This window comes from Trachypithecus francoisi, unplaced genomic scaffold (genome assembly GCF_009764315.1).
Source record: "Trachypithecus francoisi isolate TF-2019V2 unplaced genomic scaffold, Tfra_2.0 Lachesis_group15, whole genome shotgun sequence".
Classification (NCBI taxonomy): Eukaryota; Metazoa; Chordata; class Mammalia; order Primates; family Cercopithecidae; genus Trachypithecus; species Trachypithecus francoisi.
The window spans coordinates 102901210-102917226 of record NW_022681460.1 but is presented as its reverse complement, the minus strand read 5'-3'; the positions used below and the strand labels follow the sequence as shown (position 1 = coordinate 102917226).

Genomic DNA, 16017 nt, shown 5'->3' with positions numbered 1-16017 from the left:
ATCAATCAAGATAACTAATATTTTTGTGTAATATTTAAAAAAATGAAAGGTGCATATGCTGTGGTTTCGGCCAGTTAATTGCCTGCCCTGGGTTAGCTGTCCACCCCTGCTGTAGGGGGAGGTTAGGGCAGTGCGGAAGGATCCCAGTGGAATGCGTTTCCCATACGAAAGAGGGGTGCTCTTACTAGAAGAAAGGGAAAAGGACCAGGCTTGGTGGCTTACGCCTGTAATCCCAGTGCTTTGGGAGTCCGAAGCTGGAGGATCATTTGATTCCAGGAGTTCAAGATCAGCCTGATAATGTAGTGAGACCCTCGTCTCTACAGAAAAAAACAAACAAAAAAAGCCATGTATAGTGGTGTATACCTGTAGTTCCAGCTACTCGTGAGCCTGAGGTGGGAGGATCGGTTGAGCCCAGGAGTTCAAGACTGCAGTGAGCTATGATCGTGCCACTGTGCTTTAGCCTGGGCGACAGAGCGGGACCTTGTCCCCACCCCGCCCCTCAAAAAAAAAAAAAAAAGAAACTCCAAACAAGGAAATGGAATGCTGTTCGGTGCAAGTGTGGTAGTGATATTAATAGCTGGTTTTCACTGAGCACCAATTATATGCCGGGTATGTTAATCACTATGGCTAACATTTATTCACTGCATTATTGGATACACTTTACATGTATTCCTAGTTCTCATTTTTCCCTCATAGCAATCCATACAGGTAGGTACTGTTCTCCCCACTGGACAGATGAAGAAAGTAGAGGACAAAAAACGTTTCCCAAGGTGACTCAGTGCCTGAACTAGAATTTGGGACAAGGTTTTTGTCTTCCTTGTGGTCTCTAAGGTATGAATTCTTGGCATCGGTGATGGCATCGGTGATAGGTGAGGCTTGATAGAAACTTTCCCAAAAGCCTGGTGCTGTTAGTCATCCTCTGTTAACAGGTGCCCCAGGGCAGCTCTTCTCAACACCCCTTCCTGGCACTTGTTCTTGTTGGCCTTTGGCTTTCAGGTGTTTGCAGAACCAGAAGCCCTTGCCTGCTTTTTGACTTAGCACGTTGTTTCAAAGCAGATCAGCGTATATCCCTAAATTAAATTACAGACACGGCAGGCGCTAATTGGCAGGTGAGCTGCACTTTCAATAGAGCACATTCATTCTGGCCGTGGAAGCAGAACCCTGCTGGGATAATTCTTACCATCCGCAGCATCACCCTGACAAGCTTTAAAAGGATTCTGTAGCAGTAAGCAATTTGCAGAATTAAAAGGTGAAAACACACTTTAAAGTGTTCCTGTCGATTCAAGGTCGGAGGGAGGTGACTGCATTTTTCAAGACAGGCTGCGGGTGAGAGTCACTGGATTGGAAATGTGATGGATGTACAGATGATGGTCTGGGGTATTTGGAAACACGTTGCTGGCCAGCTGGCCGAGGGAGTTGTCACCAGATTCCCCGTCCTGGTTTCTGAGTGGAAGGAAGGCTGTTGTGTACAGTTGTGTGGATTAGACTGCTCTGATGAGCTTGGGAAGTGGATTCGTTTGACATTTAGGGATTGAGACAGAAGATAGTCTTGAGGGACCTGCCCTCTTGCTGGTTTTTGTTATCCCTGGGAAGATTATTCTAAATGATCCCAGTGATTGGCTTGATCCACACATACTTATGCTCACTCATACAGATGTGTACATTTAGATGCTGCGAACACAGAAGAACCCATGCGAATGCCCTCTGCTAGGAAGGGAATTAATTATTAAGCAAATGCTGATTGGTCATCATGGACTGGGCACTGTGCTTTGGTGCTTTCCTTCCCTTTCTAGTTACCCCAGTAACCCTGGGCGATTCTGTACTTTTGTGTTGATTTTATGGGAGAGGATTTTCAGGCTTAGCACGGTTGAGTGACTTGCCGAAGGTCATTTGGTTGAATGGACTTTTTCTCTGTTCGTCCTGCCTGCTAGACTGGAAGTCCCTTAGGGACGAGTTCTTGTTGTCTCTAGCTGGTGACACGTAGCCTACCTCGGTTCACAGCTCACAGGAAGAATGCGGTGGATCCTAGTGAAGTTGAATTGAAACATTAGAGTGAACTTAACTAGCCTGCCATGCAGTTGCTGGAGATGGGTGTACTTGCCTCCTTCCAGAAGGCAGGTTCGAGGCCTTTGTGACGTTTCAGAGGGGTCTGTGAGCCTGTTTAACTCCTAGATTGGAAGCCAGGTCTAACTGCAAAGACTCAGCTTCCCCCACTTGGAATATTAAACAGTTGTGAACGTGACCGTTTCGAGGAAGGCCAAGTCCCCTCATTTTGCAGGGCAACACGATTTGGGTTTGCAGTGAGCTCTGAGGTCCTTTCTGCCATACTGTTTACTAACTGTGTTGCTGGGTGAGTCGCTTCACTTGTCCTGGCTTCAGACCTTGTCTTTCACATGGTGATGGCCTTGGTTGTGATGATGTCAGATGTAAAGTGTTTACTGCAATGGCGGGTGCTTAGTTACTGCTCAGTAAATAGTAGTTGCTGTTGCTGCTGTTATTATTATTGCCAGCCCGAAAAAGTGTTGAGAGCCAATGTTAAGTGAAGAAAATTGATCACAAAATTATGTATACATTAGCATGACAACTATGAAAAAATCTGGGGTTGGGCGTGGTGGCTCCCGACTGTAATCCTAGCATTTTGGGAATCTTAGGCAAGAGGATCACTTGAAGCCAGGAGTTTGATACCAGACTGCACAACATAGCAGAACATCGTCTCTACAAATAAATAAAAATTAAAAAATTAGCTGGGCATGGGGGTGCGTGCCTGTGTCTCAGCTACTCAGGAGGCCGAGAGAGGAGGATCACTTGAGGCCAGGACGTTGAGGCTGCAGTGAGCTCCAGCCTGGGTGACAGAGGGAGAGGCCTTGTCTCAAAAATAAACAAATAATAATTAATTTAAAATGTATATAAAAAAATTTAAAAATCTGTGTACATGTGGATAAAAAGTGGTGGGATGTGAGGAGATACAAGTAGTTGTAGGAATGACTGTCTTATGGGTAAAAATAAACTGTCTTAGGTTTCCCATAAAGCCTTAAATCTGTTCCTATCCTCAGACTGAGTAATTCGACATGTGGAAATCTTTCCTAAGGAACTAGAAATGAGGACAATTATTTATGTATAGGGGTGTTCTTTACTGTACAGAGGGAAAGTTGGCCATGTGCCGTGCCCTTCGTAGTAAGGAAATAGTTATGTTTTACTGGAAAGCCATCAAAAATCATTTTTGAAAGACTTTTAATTGTAATAGGAAAATGTTCATGATCTAGACAAGAAAATAAATGAATCAGGATACAAAATTACACAAATAAATATGTATGCGTATACACTCATACAATATGATGTGGTTTTATTTACTTATTTATTTATTTTTGAGACAGAGTCTCACTCTGTTGCCAGTCTGGAGTGTAGTGGTGTGATCTTGGCTCACTGCAACCTCTCCCTCCTGGGTTCAAGCGATTCTCCTGCCTCAGCCTCCTGAGTAGCTGGGACTACAGGTGTGCGCCACCACGTCCAGCTAATTTTTGTATTTTTAGTAGAGATGGGGTTTCACCATTTTGGCCAGGATGGTCTCGATCTCTTGACCTCGTAATCTGCCTGCCTTGGCCTCCCAAAGTGCTGGGATTCCAGGTGTGAGCCACCGTGCCAGGCTATTGTTTTTGTTTTGTTTTTTTTGAGACAGAGTGTTGCTCTGTCGCCTAGGCTGGAGTACAGTGGTGCGATCTCGGCTCACTGCAACCTCTGCCTCCTGGGTTCAAGTGATTCTCCTGCCTCAGTCTCCCATGTAGTTGGGATTACAGGTGCCTGCCACCATGCCTGGCTCCTTATTATATTTTTGGTAGAGATGGGATTTCATCACGTTGGCCAGGCTGGTCTCAAACCCCTGACCTCAGATGATCTGCTTGCATAGGCCTTCTGGAGTGCTGGGATTACAGGCGTGAGCCACTGTGCCTGGCCTGATGTGTTCTTTTCTTTTGGCTGCTGTAACAAATTAATACACAGTTGGTGACTTTTAAACACTGTAATTTATTCTCCCACGGTTCTGGAGGCCAGAAGTCCCAAATCAGCTTCACTGGGCCAAAGTCAAGGTGACAGCAGGGCTGCTTGCTTCTGGAGGCTCCAGGGCCGAATCTGTTCCTGGCCCTTCCAGAGTCTGCTCGCTGCCCACCTTCCTTGGCTATGGCTGCCCCGTGCTAGTCTTTGCTTCTCTGGTCACATCATGTCCTCCTCTTCTGCGTCAGGTTTGTCTCTGCCTGCCTCTGATGAAGATCTTGTGATTATATCAGCCTCACAGGGATGATGCAAGATAACCTCCCAATTTCCGGATCCTAACACAGTTGCGAAGACTCTTACCGTGTAACACAATATTCAGAGAATTCTGGAGCTTAGGACGTAAATATCTTTGAGGATTATAATTCAGCCTACAGCAAATGTTGATTTTATTATAAAAAAGAAAAGTGCAGTAAAAAAGACTGAGAATTCTTAAAAATGTCATCGTTGGTCTTTCCTGGATGTGAGGTTTTAGAGTCATTCTTATTTTTGATATACTCTTCTATATCTCCCACTTTTTAAAAATTTCATTATTGTTTTGAAGACTGAGTCTTGCTTTGTCACCAGGCTGAAGTGCAGTGGTGCAATCTCACTTCACTGCAACCTCTGCCTCCTGGGTTTAAGTGATTCTCCTGCCTCAGCCGCCCGGTAGGTGGGATTACAGGTGTGCGCCACCACGCCAAGCTAATTTTTGCATTTTTAGTAGAGACGGGGTTTTACCGTGTTGGCCAGGCTGGTCTCGAACTCCTAGCCTCAAACGATCTACCACGTCAGCCTCCCAAGTGCTGGGATTACAAGCATGAGCCACCGTTTCCAGCCTCAATTTTTATTTTAGATTCAAGGGGTACATGTGCAGGTTTGTTACGTGGGAACATTGTGTGATGCCGAGGTTTTTTTTTTTTTTTTTTTTTTTTTTTTTGAGACGGAGTCTTGCTCTGCCACCCAGGCTGGAGTGCAGTGGCTGGATCTCAGCTCACTGCAAGCTCCGCCTCCCGGGTTTATGCCATTCTCCTGCCTCAGCCTCCCGAGTAGCTGGGACTACAGGCGCCCGCCTCGTCGCCCGGCTAGTTTTTTGTATTTTTAAGTAGAGACGGGGTTTCACCGTATTAGCCAGGATGGTCTCGATCTCCTGACCTCGTGATCCGCCCATCTCGGCCTCCCAAAGTGCTGGGATTACAGGCTTGAGCCACCGCGCCCGGCCGATGCCGAGGTTTAGGGCACGATTGAACCCATCTCCCAGGCAGTGAACATAGTACCCGCTAGGTAGTTTTTCAGTCCATGCTTTTCTCCCTCTCTACTCTCTCTAGCAGCCCCCAGTGTCTGTTGTTTACCATCTTTATGTCTGTGTGTACCCAGTGTTTAGCTTCCATTTATAAGTGAGAATATGCAGTATTTCATTTTCTATTTCTGTGTAATTCGCTTAGGATAATGGCCTCCAGTCATCCGTGTTGCTGCATAGGACACAATTTTATTCTTTTTCATGGCTGCGTAGTATTCCGTTGTGTAAATGTACCACATTTTGTTTATCTAGTCCACTAGTGGTGGGTGTCTGGGTTGATTCCATGTCTTTGGTGTTATCCCCCACCTTTTCCATCCTAAGGGGATACTCTGTTACAATCTCCAACATCGCCTAGGGGCTTTGTGTGTTCCTCTCCCAATGCTCAGTACCCCCGTCTGAGTGTCAGGTGCCTGTGCCCTCTCTCCATAGAGCCCGTGTTCTGGTACTACGTGAAGGAGGTCCTCAACAAGCACGAGCTGCAGCGCTTCTACTCCCTGCGCCACATCGCCTCAGATGTGGGCCGGGGCCGCGCCTGGCTGCGCTGTGCCCTCAACGAGCACTCCCTGGAGCGCTACCTGCACATGCTCCTGGCCGACCGCTGCAGGCTCAGGTACGTGGCCGGGATGGGACCTGGGATGGCGTGGAACGTCGGGTGAAGACCTTGGAGTCTGGAGTCAGACCACCTGGATTTTCATCCTAGTTCCCCGATCTGGGGCAAGTGGGCCTCCCTCTGACAGCTCTGGAGTGTTCTGCTGAGCTGTGGGGAAACTTGGGGGAGAATCATTGAGAGACTGCCTGTAAAGGGCTCGGCATGGCACTTGAATGTGGAGAGAGCTGTTGTCTTAGGACATAGCTTGCTCTTCACTTTCTGGATTTTTTTTTTTAAGACAGGGTCTTCCTTTGTTGCCCGAGTTGCAGTGCAGTGGCATGAACACAGGTCATTGCAGCCTGGACTTCCCTGGCTCAAGCAATCCTCCCACCTCAGCCTCCTGAGCAGCTAGGACCATAAGCGTATGCCACCATGCCTGGCTAATTTAAGCATTTTTTTTGTAGTGATGGGGTCTCAGTGTGTTGCCCAGGCTGGTCTTGAACTCCTAGATTCAAGTAATCTTCCCACCTCAGCCTCGCAAAGTGCTGAGGTTACAGGTGTGAGCTACCATGCCAGGCATAGAATTTTAATTTGGGATTCTTGCATTCATTCAATCCCAAACTGAAAAAAACATGGAAATTTTAACTTGGAGAAGGAAGTCATTTTTTTGGTTTTTGTTTGTTTGTTTTTGAGACGGAGTTTCACTCTGTTGCCCAGGCTGGAGTGCATCGATGCTATCTGGGCTCACTGCAACTTCCGTCTCCCCAGTTTGAGCGATTCTCCTGCCTCAGCGCCTCCTGAGTAGCTGGGATTATAGGCATGTGCCACCACACCCAGCTAATTTTTTGTATTTTTAGTAGGTACGGGGTTTAATTATGTTGACCAGGCTGGTCTCAAACTCCTCACCTCAGGTGATCTGCCCACCTAGGCCTCCCAAAATGCTGGGATTACAGGCGTGAGCCACCATGCCTGGGCGTGGCCATTACTTTTGCTCTGAGAATGGTGGACTAGACATGTTGTTTTGTGTCCTTGAGTGATACGGAGTGACATTGATGAATCCTTTTCTGGTTCCTTAAGTAACTTCCCCATCAGCAATGCCCGGATCTTCAACAGTGAAATTTCCCTGAATTCAATCAGTGGGCAGTTTGTGAGCAGTGTGGTGTGTTCCCTTGATTTTATATCTTGACCTGTGTTCCTTAGTTCAGGTCTCCTCTTCTGCTTTATCTACTGCTGTGGTCACCTCTCTACTGGTAATGTCTCAGGTTTTCTGGTATTGTGCACTGGGGCTCTTAAAAATACCCTTAAAGTTCTCTGTTGCCTGTGGCTCTTTGTTCAGTTGTGTGGGTCCAAAATGGGAGGACTTAGGAGCCAGGAGGACTGACACTGACGACACCTGTGTACTGCTCAGGGTCAGAGTCCAGGGGGCTGAGAACGTCTGGACCTCTGGGGCATTAACCAGCTTTAGTTAAGGAAAACACACTCCTGTTTCTTTCTCTCTTTTCTTTTCTTTTCTTTTTTTGTTTTTGAGAAGAAGTCTTGCTTTTTTGCCTAGGCTGGAGTGTAGTGGCGTGATCTCGGCTCACTGTAACCTCTGCCTCTTGGGTTCAAGCAATTCTCCTGCCTCAGCCTCCTGAGTAGCTGGGTCTACAGGCGCACGCCACCATGCCTGGCTAATTTTTTGTATTTTTAGTAGAGACGGGATTTCACCGTGTTAGCCAGGATGATCTCGATCTCCTGACCTTGTGATCCTCCCTCCTCAGCCTCCCAAAGTGCTGGGATTACAGGCGTGAGCTACTGTGTGTGGCCTACTCCTGTTTCTTTTCTTTTCTTTTTTTTTTGAGACGGAGTCTCGCTCTGTCGCCCAGGCTGGAGTGCAGTGGCTGGATCTCAGCTCACGGCAAGCTACGCCTCCCGGGTTCACGCCATTCTCCTGCCTCAGCCTCCTGAGTAGCTGGGACTACAGGCGCCCGCCACCTCGCCCGGCTAGTTTTTTTTTTTTTTTGTATTTTTAGTAGAGACGGGGTTTCACCGTGTTAGCCCGGATGGTCTTGATCTCCTGACCTCGTGATCCGCCCGTCTCGGCCTCCCAAAGTGCTGGGATTACAGGCTTGAGCCACCGCGCCTGGCCTACTCCTGTTTCTTGAAGTGAATTTCTGTGAAGCTCTTTCCAGCGTATCATTTATGGGTAGTTCAGAGTTACATACTCAGTCTTGAAGTTGAAGTGAACAAGAAGAAGAAGTGAGTCCAGCAGGTAAGAATCACAGTTGACCTTAGCTGGATCACCAGCCACTTCCCCAACCCGATGTGGGGAAAACACATTCATTTAAACGCACGAAAACGGGCTCAGATTTTTAAAGGATCATGATTTTAGGAATCAGGTGCAGTCAGAATGTCAGCTTAAGCACGTGGTTTGTACGTCTACTAGCATTTTCTGGGAAAGTATATTGGAAATGCACCTCTTCTCTCTTTCTCCTGCCTCAGCCTGCCCAGTAGGTGGGATTACAGGTGTGTACCACCACGCCCAGCTAATTTTTGCATTTTTAGTAGAGATGGGGTTTTACTGTGTTGGCCAGGCTGGTCTCGAACTCCTAGCCTCAAGTGATCCACCACGTCAGCCTCCCAAGTGCTGGGATTACAGGCGTGAGCCACCGTTCCCAGCCTCAGTTTTTATTTTAGATTCAGGGGGTACATGTGCAGATTTGTAACCTGGGAACATTGTGTCATGCCGAGGTTTAGGGCACGATTGAACCCATCTCCCAGGTAGTGAACATAGTACCCGCTAGGTAGTTTTTCAGTCCGTGCTCTTCTCCCTCTCTACTCTCTCTAGCAGCCCCCAGTGTCTGTTGTTTACCATCTTTATGTCTGTGTGTACCCAGTGTTAGTTTCTGTTAGTTGTATTCAGTCCCTTCAGTGGCTAATTTTTCCAGCTCCTCACTCAACTACAGATTGTGTATCCCTGACTTTGCTTCCGTGAAATTGACTTTTGCCTCAATTAATTTAGAATTCAGTGACCTGGCGGGGAAGTTATGGCATTGGGGATTTTTGGTTGTCATTGCTTGACAGGAAGTCAGAGAGAGCTTGGAAGTTGGACTCGGGAGAACTGCTTTTAAGACAGGCCCTGTAGGCTTCCTTGACGCCCTTATCCCAGTGCCATCTAGATTTGTGGTGCATTGTTAGCCTCCTGGCCTTTTCCAAGGATGATATGGGCTTTCAGGTCTGTAACCTAGGCAGGCATTATATTATTATTATTATTATTATTATTATTATTATTTCGAGGTGGAGTCTCGCTCTTTCGCCCAAGCTGGAGTACAGTGGTGCGATCTCTGCTTACTGAGCCTCCAGGTTCAAGCGATTCTCCTGTTTCAGCCTCTTGAGTAGCTGGGATTACAAGCATCTGCCACCATGCCCAGCTGATTTTTTATATTTTTAATAGAGTTGAGGTTTCACTGTGTTGGCCAGGCTGGTCTCGAACTCTTGACCTCAAGTGATCTTCCCACCCCAGCCTCCCAAATTGCTGGGATTACAGGCATGAGCCACCATGCCTGGCCAAGGCAGGCATTATATTAAATGCCCTGGTTGATGAAGCCATAGAGGCTCTGTAATTTCTGTCTGAAATGGTCTCTTCTTGTATTAGGTAAATCAGGCGAGCCCTGTTGGCTGGCTTGGATTTCCTGTCTGTCTCTTGGGGACATTGCTTGAGTGGAAGTCACCCACCTGACTGGTCCCTCCTACTTTGCTGCTTTATAAATACATTTACGTATAATGTCTATTTTAGTACTCCAAAGCTGGGGGTCTCGGGGGACCAGCGAGGAAGTTGTAGGATGTGTGTGTTCGATCTTCTGTTCATAAGCAGAAGCTTTAAACCAGCAGAGACCTCAGACAAATCATATCCCTCCTGGGGTGACCAGGTGCAGATCTTCCAGGGAGCCATCTAATGAAATTTCTTGGTTAATAGACACAGAGAACCACTGCTAAGAACAATTTCGTCTTCTCTTTGAATCTGCAGCACTTTTTATGAAGACTGGTCTTTTGTGATGGATGAAGAGAGGTCCAGCATGCTTCCAACCATGGCAGCGGGTAAGCCTGGCCCAGACCAGGGCGCCGTGCCTTGTGACACTTGCGAGCAGAGGGGCTGCCTTGGGGCAGATCCACAACGCCATGGAATGTTGTGATTCTTCTCTGTCCCTCAACAACTTAATGAGTCACTTGCTGCTGTCCTTCTTTTACTAGCACTGAATGTTGGTTGTTTTATTTTTATTTTTTTAAAGACAGAGCCTCACTCGGTCACCCAGGCTGGAGTGCAGTGGTGCGATCTCGGCTCAGTGCAACCTCCGCCTCCTGGGTTCAAGTCATTTTCCTGTCTCAACCTCCCGAAAAGCTGGGATTACAGGCGCCTGCCACCACGCCCAGCTAATTTTTGTATTTTAATAGAGATAGGGTTTCACTATGTTGGCCAGGCTGGTCTTGAACTCCTGGGCTCAAGTCATCCACTCGCCTTGGCCTCCCAAAGTGTTGGGATTGCAGGTGTAAGTCACCATGTCCGACCAGAGTGTTGGGTCTATTTATCTAGAATGTGAGACCCTGGCAGAGAAAGCGAAGAGTTGAGGTTTTTAGTTGGGCTTTGGAGATGTAATATACCTTGCGGGGAATTGGAGGTGGGAGACCTACCTTTGAATCCTGGCTTTACTCCTTGCTAACTGGTGACCTGGGGCAGATGCTATAAGCTTTGCTCCCTTTTCTTTCCTCTCTGTGAGATGGGAATCATGCTGTCTCAGCCATCACCTTCATGGGGCTGTGAGAGAATCATGTGAGATCGGGAGCCGCACACGTGACAGTCGTTATGGAGACCCTGGGTTGATGTTACTCGGTGGACTGTTACATTGTTTGCCCTTTGACTCAAAGGGTGAAAGGTGGAATCAGCCGGACTGAAGTGGGCAGCTTGCTTCCTCTTTCCAAGTTCTTTGTTGCCTCATTTTTGTTTTTCCTTGAAAGTTTATACTAAGTCTCATGTATTTGGGGTTATGTTAGTCCTGTCCATTGATGAGTAAAAGGATTTGACCATGATTTCTTTGCAGACCATAAGATGCCAGCGTAAGTTTCTGACCACAGTAATGATGATGATGTTATCAGTGCATATTTGATGGTTTCTGAACTGAGTGTCTTGTGAGTGATTGCCTTTAGTACTTACAATCCTGTGAGAGAGATAATATTGTCCCCATCTTACAGATAAGGTGACTGGAGTACAGGGAGATGATAAGTTGCTGGACCAAGTACTTTTTTTTTTTTTTTTTCTGAGGCGGAGTTTCACTCTTGTTGCCGAGGCTGGAGTGCAGTGGCATGATCTTGGCTCGCCGCAACCTCTGCCTCCTGGGTTCAAGCGATTCTCCTGTGCAGCCTCCCCAGTAGCTGGGATTATAGGCATGTACCACCACACCCGACTAATTTCATATTTTTAATAGAGATGAGGTTTCTCCGTGTTGGTCAGGCTGGTCTTGAACTCCTGACCTCAGGTGATCCACCTGTCTTGGCCTGCCAAAGTGCTGGGATTACAGGGATGAGCCACTGTACCCGGCCTGGACCAAGGTCTTGTAGCCAGTAGGTGGCAGTGCTGGAATTGACCCCCAGGCAGTCTGATCCCAGAACTTGTGCCTTCACCTCCTCCTGGTTGACTTCTTATTTGTATTTATCTTCCTGCCTGTTAGGGAGAGAATGTGGCATGACTCAACTCCCATGATAACGGATGTCTGCTGACCCCAGTTTCATGGGAGGTGTTTTTTTTTTTTTTTTGAGACAGGGTCTTACTCTGTCACCCAGGCTGGAGTGCAGTGGCACGATCTCGGCTCCCTACAACCTCCACGTGGGAGGTATTTTTATACCTATTTAAGATCAGTGTGTCTCCTCTTCTGTACTCTGTTGTCTGCAGGTGTTTTCTCTTGTTGGTGGTATGACTGCCCATCAGCAAGCACTCCAGACTTCTCCCTTTTTTTGGGCAGGTCTGAATTCCATACTCTTTGCGATTAACATCGACAACAAGGATTTGAATGGGCAGAGTAAGTTTGCTCCCACCGTTTCAGACCTCTTAAAGGAGTCAACGCAGAATGTGACCTCCTTGCTGAAGGAGTCCACGCAAGGAGTGAGCAGCCTGTTCAGGGAGATCACAGCCTCCTCTGCCGTCTCCATCCTCATCAAACCTGAACAGGAGACCGACCCCTTGCCTGTCGTGTCCAGGAATGTCAGTGCTGGTGAGTGGGAACGGGTGCTCGAGGCGGAGCAGAGGGAAGCAGAATGTGGCTGATGGGGTGGACATACCTCATCATCTGAAAGTCATTCCAAGGGGAATAGAGTCCAGTACACTTGTTTTCCATTTGTGTTTCTGTTTCTCATTCTCATTCACTCTGAAAGGGCTCTGACGGCCTTATCTAGATGCGAGAATTGCCGAGTGGAAAAATGAGCAGCTCAGCCATAGCAAACGGAAAATGAGGGTGTGAGAGACACCGGGAGCCAGATGACATTGATCTTCATTCATTCATTCCTTTATTTGTTCCTTCATCGTATTCTGTGTGCTAGGCAGTGAGCTGAATAGGAAGGACAGATTGCCAGCAGGTAGCCTGCAGTCTCCTTTGGGATGGGTGTGGGTGGGTAGTTCATGACAAAATACATAATTTATGATCCTTAGGATAAAAGGGATGAAAGCCAAGCATAGGCTGCTATGGGGAACATCTGCTGTTGGGCTTGCCTCTGATTGGGGATGGCATTTAAGTACAGGCCTCAGGAAAGACAGGAGTTGTCAGCTTTGACTCTAGGGAGTCTGGGGGAGGCAGAAGATAGTTGGTTCAGGCTGGGCTTGGTGGCTCATGCCTGTAATCCTAGCACTTTGGGAGGCCAAGGCAGGAGGATCGCTTGAGTTCAAGGGTTCTGGACCAGCCTGGGCAATGTAGTGAGACCCTGTCTCAATTTTTAAACTTTTTTTTGTTTTTTTTTTGAGACAGAGTCTCACTTTATTGCCCAGGTTGGAGTGCAGGGGCATGATCTCAGCTCACTGCAACCTTCACCTCCCAGATTCACGTTAATTCTCCTGCCTCAACCTCCTGAGCAGATGGGGACTACAGGCGTGTGCCAACATGGCTGGCTGGCTTCTTTTTGTATTTTTAGCAGAGATGGGGTTTCCCATGTTGGCCAGGCTGATCTTGAACTCCTAATCTCAGGTGATCTGCCTGCCCTGCCCTCTCAAAATGCTGGGATTACAGGCATGAGCCACTGTGCCCAGCCTGTTTTTTAAAAAATTTAATTAAAAAATTGAATAAAAAAAAGAAAGTTGATTAAGATTAATTTGGTGATAAGTTTTCAATACCCTTTGATTCCTTTGGGACATTAAGATGTTACTACAGCAAAATTGGAAATTTTGTTGTAGTATGTATGGGTATATATGTAGAGACAGGGTCTTGCTATGTTGCCCAGGCTGGTCTTGAACTCCCGGCCTCAAGTGATCCTCCTGCCTTGGCCTCCCAAAGTGCTGGGATTACAGGTATGAGCCACTGCGCCTTGTTGAAATTGGAAATTTTGGGCTTAAGTACTTAGTATCCTCAAATCTCTTAAACAAGGCAGTAACTGGGGCCATCCCTTTGGAATTACTGATGGTGAAAGTGCAGAATCCCATGATGTGTTTGGTATACAGTGGCCTTGTTTGTCTTGCGCTGTGCTTCTCCAGCAGAGACCCTGCATGAACAGTGTAGGAGATAGGGCTGTTGATGGCTTCGTGTAACAAAGACACTGAAATTTCTACACCCACAGGAGTAGCAGTCCCACCCATTTTTGAAACTCTGCTTTTGAGGTAATCTCGAAGTTGTGCTATACCAGTGAGGCCTCACCGCATCACACATTGGTTTAGACGGATTAGGTTTTTGGAACTGGCTCAAAGTGTCTTACATCCAAGTGTGATGATTAAAATGGGGGCACAAAGAGTCTTCTCTGAGTGCTGGTCACTAAGGCAGGCTTGATTTCTTTTTCAGTTAGCGTTTGCTCTATAACAAGTGATTAAAAAATGTAGCGACTTAAAACCACCACAGTTCGTTCCTTTTTTAGTTGGGTTGGCATGGTGGCTCTTCTGTTGGATTCCTTGGGCTCACTCATGGGAGCTGGTGGTTAGACTGGAAGATCCAAGATGGCCCCATCCACATGTCTGGAATCAGTGCTCGGGCGGCTCAGGTTGTGCTCATGGTCTCTCATCCTCCAGTCGGCTGAACTGGCTTCTTTATGTATGGGGTCAGGGCCTCTGTCCGGGAGAGCAAAGGCAAAGCTGTGAGACCTGTTGACACCTAGCTACTAGAACTCACACAGTGTTATTCCTGCCACTTTTTTTTTTTTTTGAGACAGAGGCTTGTTCTGTCACCCAGACTGGAGTGCAATGGTGCAATCTCAGCTCACTGCAACCTCTGCCTGCCATGTTCAAGAAATTCTCCTGTGTCAGCCTCCCAAGTAGCTGGGATTACAGGCATCTGCCACCACACCCAGCTGATTTTTATTTATTTTTTTGTATTTTTAGTAGAGATGGGGTTTCACCATGTTTGCCAGGTTGGTCTTGAACTCCTGACCTCAGGTGATCCAGCCACCTTCACCTCCAAAGTGCTGAGATTACAGGCGTGAGCCACTGCGCCCGGCCCTTTCTGCCACATTCTCTTGGTAAAAGCAGGGCATGGTGGCTCGTGCCTATAATCCCAGCAATTTAGGAGGCTGAGGCCAGAAGTTTTGAGACCAGCCTGGGCAGCACAGCAAGACCTCATCTTAAAAAAAAAAAATAAAATTAGCTAGGTGTTGTGGCATGCACCTGTAGTCCCAGCTACTCAGGAGGCTGAGGCCGGAGGATTGTTTGATCCCAGGAATTGGAGGTTACAGTGAGCTATGATTGCGCCATTGTACTCCAGCCTGGGCAATAGAGCGAGATGCTCCAACTCTTAAAAAAAAAGCAGAGCACTACACCAGCCAGATTCAAGAGAGTTCAGAAATAGGCATCACCTCTGGCTGGAAGGAGCCACAAAGCCCCATTGCAAAGGGGCATTGCACAGAAATGGCAGGAATTGGAGGCTGTTTGACTCTTGACTACACCCCCCAGCTGGTTTTCCTGGTCTCATCTATGGCTATGAGAATATTTTCCAAAGAGAAGCATTGAAGATCATTTTGGTAATGGTAGCATCCTTCGCATCAAAGTGACTGCTTAGAAGGAACAGTTTCAATGTGGGCTCTGTGGTGTGTTTATTTAAATCAGAGGTAGAGGGCTGTATCCATTCTGCTCAATCTTCTGTACGCAGGTTTTCATTGAGGATTTTAAAAAGTCTGAATTAATGTTACAGTGGATTTCTCAGTAGAATAGTATTTTCCATAACCTGGAGGTGAATTGGTTCCATCATCCTTTTGTCTTGCCTACTTTTGCTTATACCATATCTTCTTTTTTTTCTTTTGCCAGATGCCAAATGCAAAAAGGAGCGAAAGAAGAAAAAGAAAGTGACCAACATTATCTCATTTGATGATGAGGAGGATGAGCAGAACTCTGGGGACGTTTTTAAAAAGACATCTGGGGCAGGAGAGAGCTCGGAGGACAACTCCGACCGCTCCTCTGTAAATATCATATCAGCCTTTGAAAGCCCCTTTGGGCCAAATTCCAATGGAAGCCAGAGCAGCAACTCATGGAAAATTGATTCCCTGTCTTTGAATGGGGAGTTTGGGTACCAGAAGCTTGATGTGAAAAGCATCGACGATGAAGATGTGGATGAAAACGAAGATGATGTGTATGGAAACTCATCAGGAAGGAAGCACAGGAGCCACGCAGACTCACCTGAGAAGTAAGTTCCCATCACACTTCTGTGTGTGTGTGTAAGATGGAGTCTCACCGGCCCCCGGGCTGAAGTGCTGTGGCATGATCTCAGCTCACTGCAACCTGCACCTCCCGGGTTCAAGCTATTCTCCCACTTCAGTCTTCCGAGTAGCTGGGATTACAGGCGCCTGTCACCACACCCAGCTAGTTTTTCTGTTTTTAGTAGAGATGGGGTTTCACCACATTGACCAGGCTGGTCTCAAACTCTTGACCTCAAGTGATCCGCCTGCCTTGGCC

General features: G+C 47.2%; 1 protein-coding gene across 5 annotated transcripts in view; it reads left to right on the top strand.

Annotated features, from left to right (window-relative positions):
- The window catches only part of SNX29 (sorting nexin 29), a 617391-nt gene that overhangs the window by 66378 nt on the left and 534996 nt on the right, over positions 1 to 16017 (top strand). For all 5 annotated transcript variants that reach the window (XM_033236483.1, XM_033236482.1, XM_033236485.1 and 2 more), the window contains 4 exons: positions 5753 to 5933; positions 9919 to 9989; positions 11906 to 12154; positions 15373 to 15748. In XM_033236483.1, coding sequence (XP_033092374.1) covers positions 5753 to 5933; positions 9919 to 9989; positions 11906 to 12154; positions 15373 to 15748 — 877 coding nt within the window. The remainder of the gene's footprint in view (positions 1 to 5752; positions 5934 to 9918; positions 9990 to 11905; positions 12155 to 15372; positions 15749 to 16017) is intronic.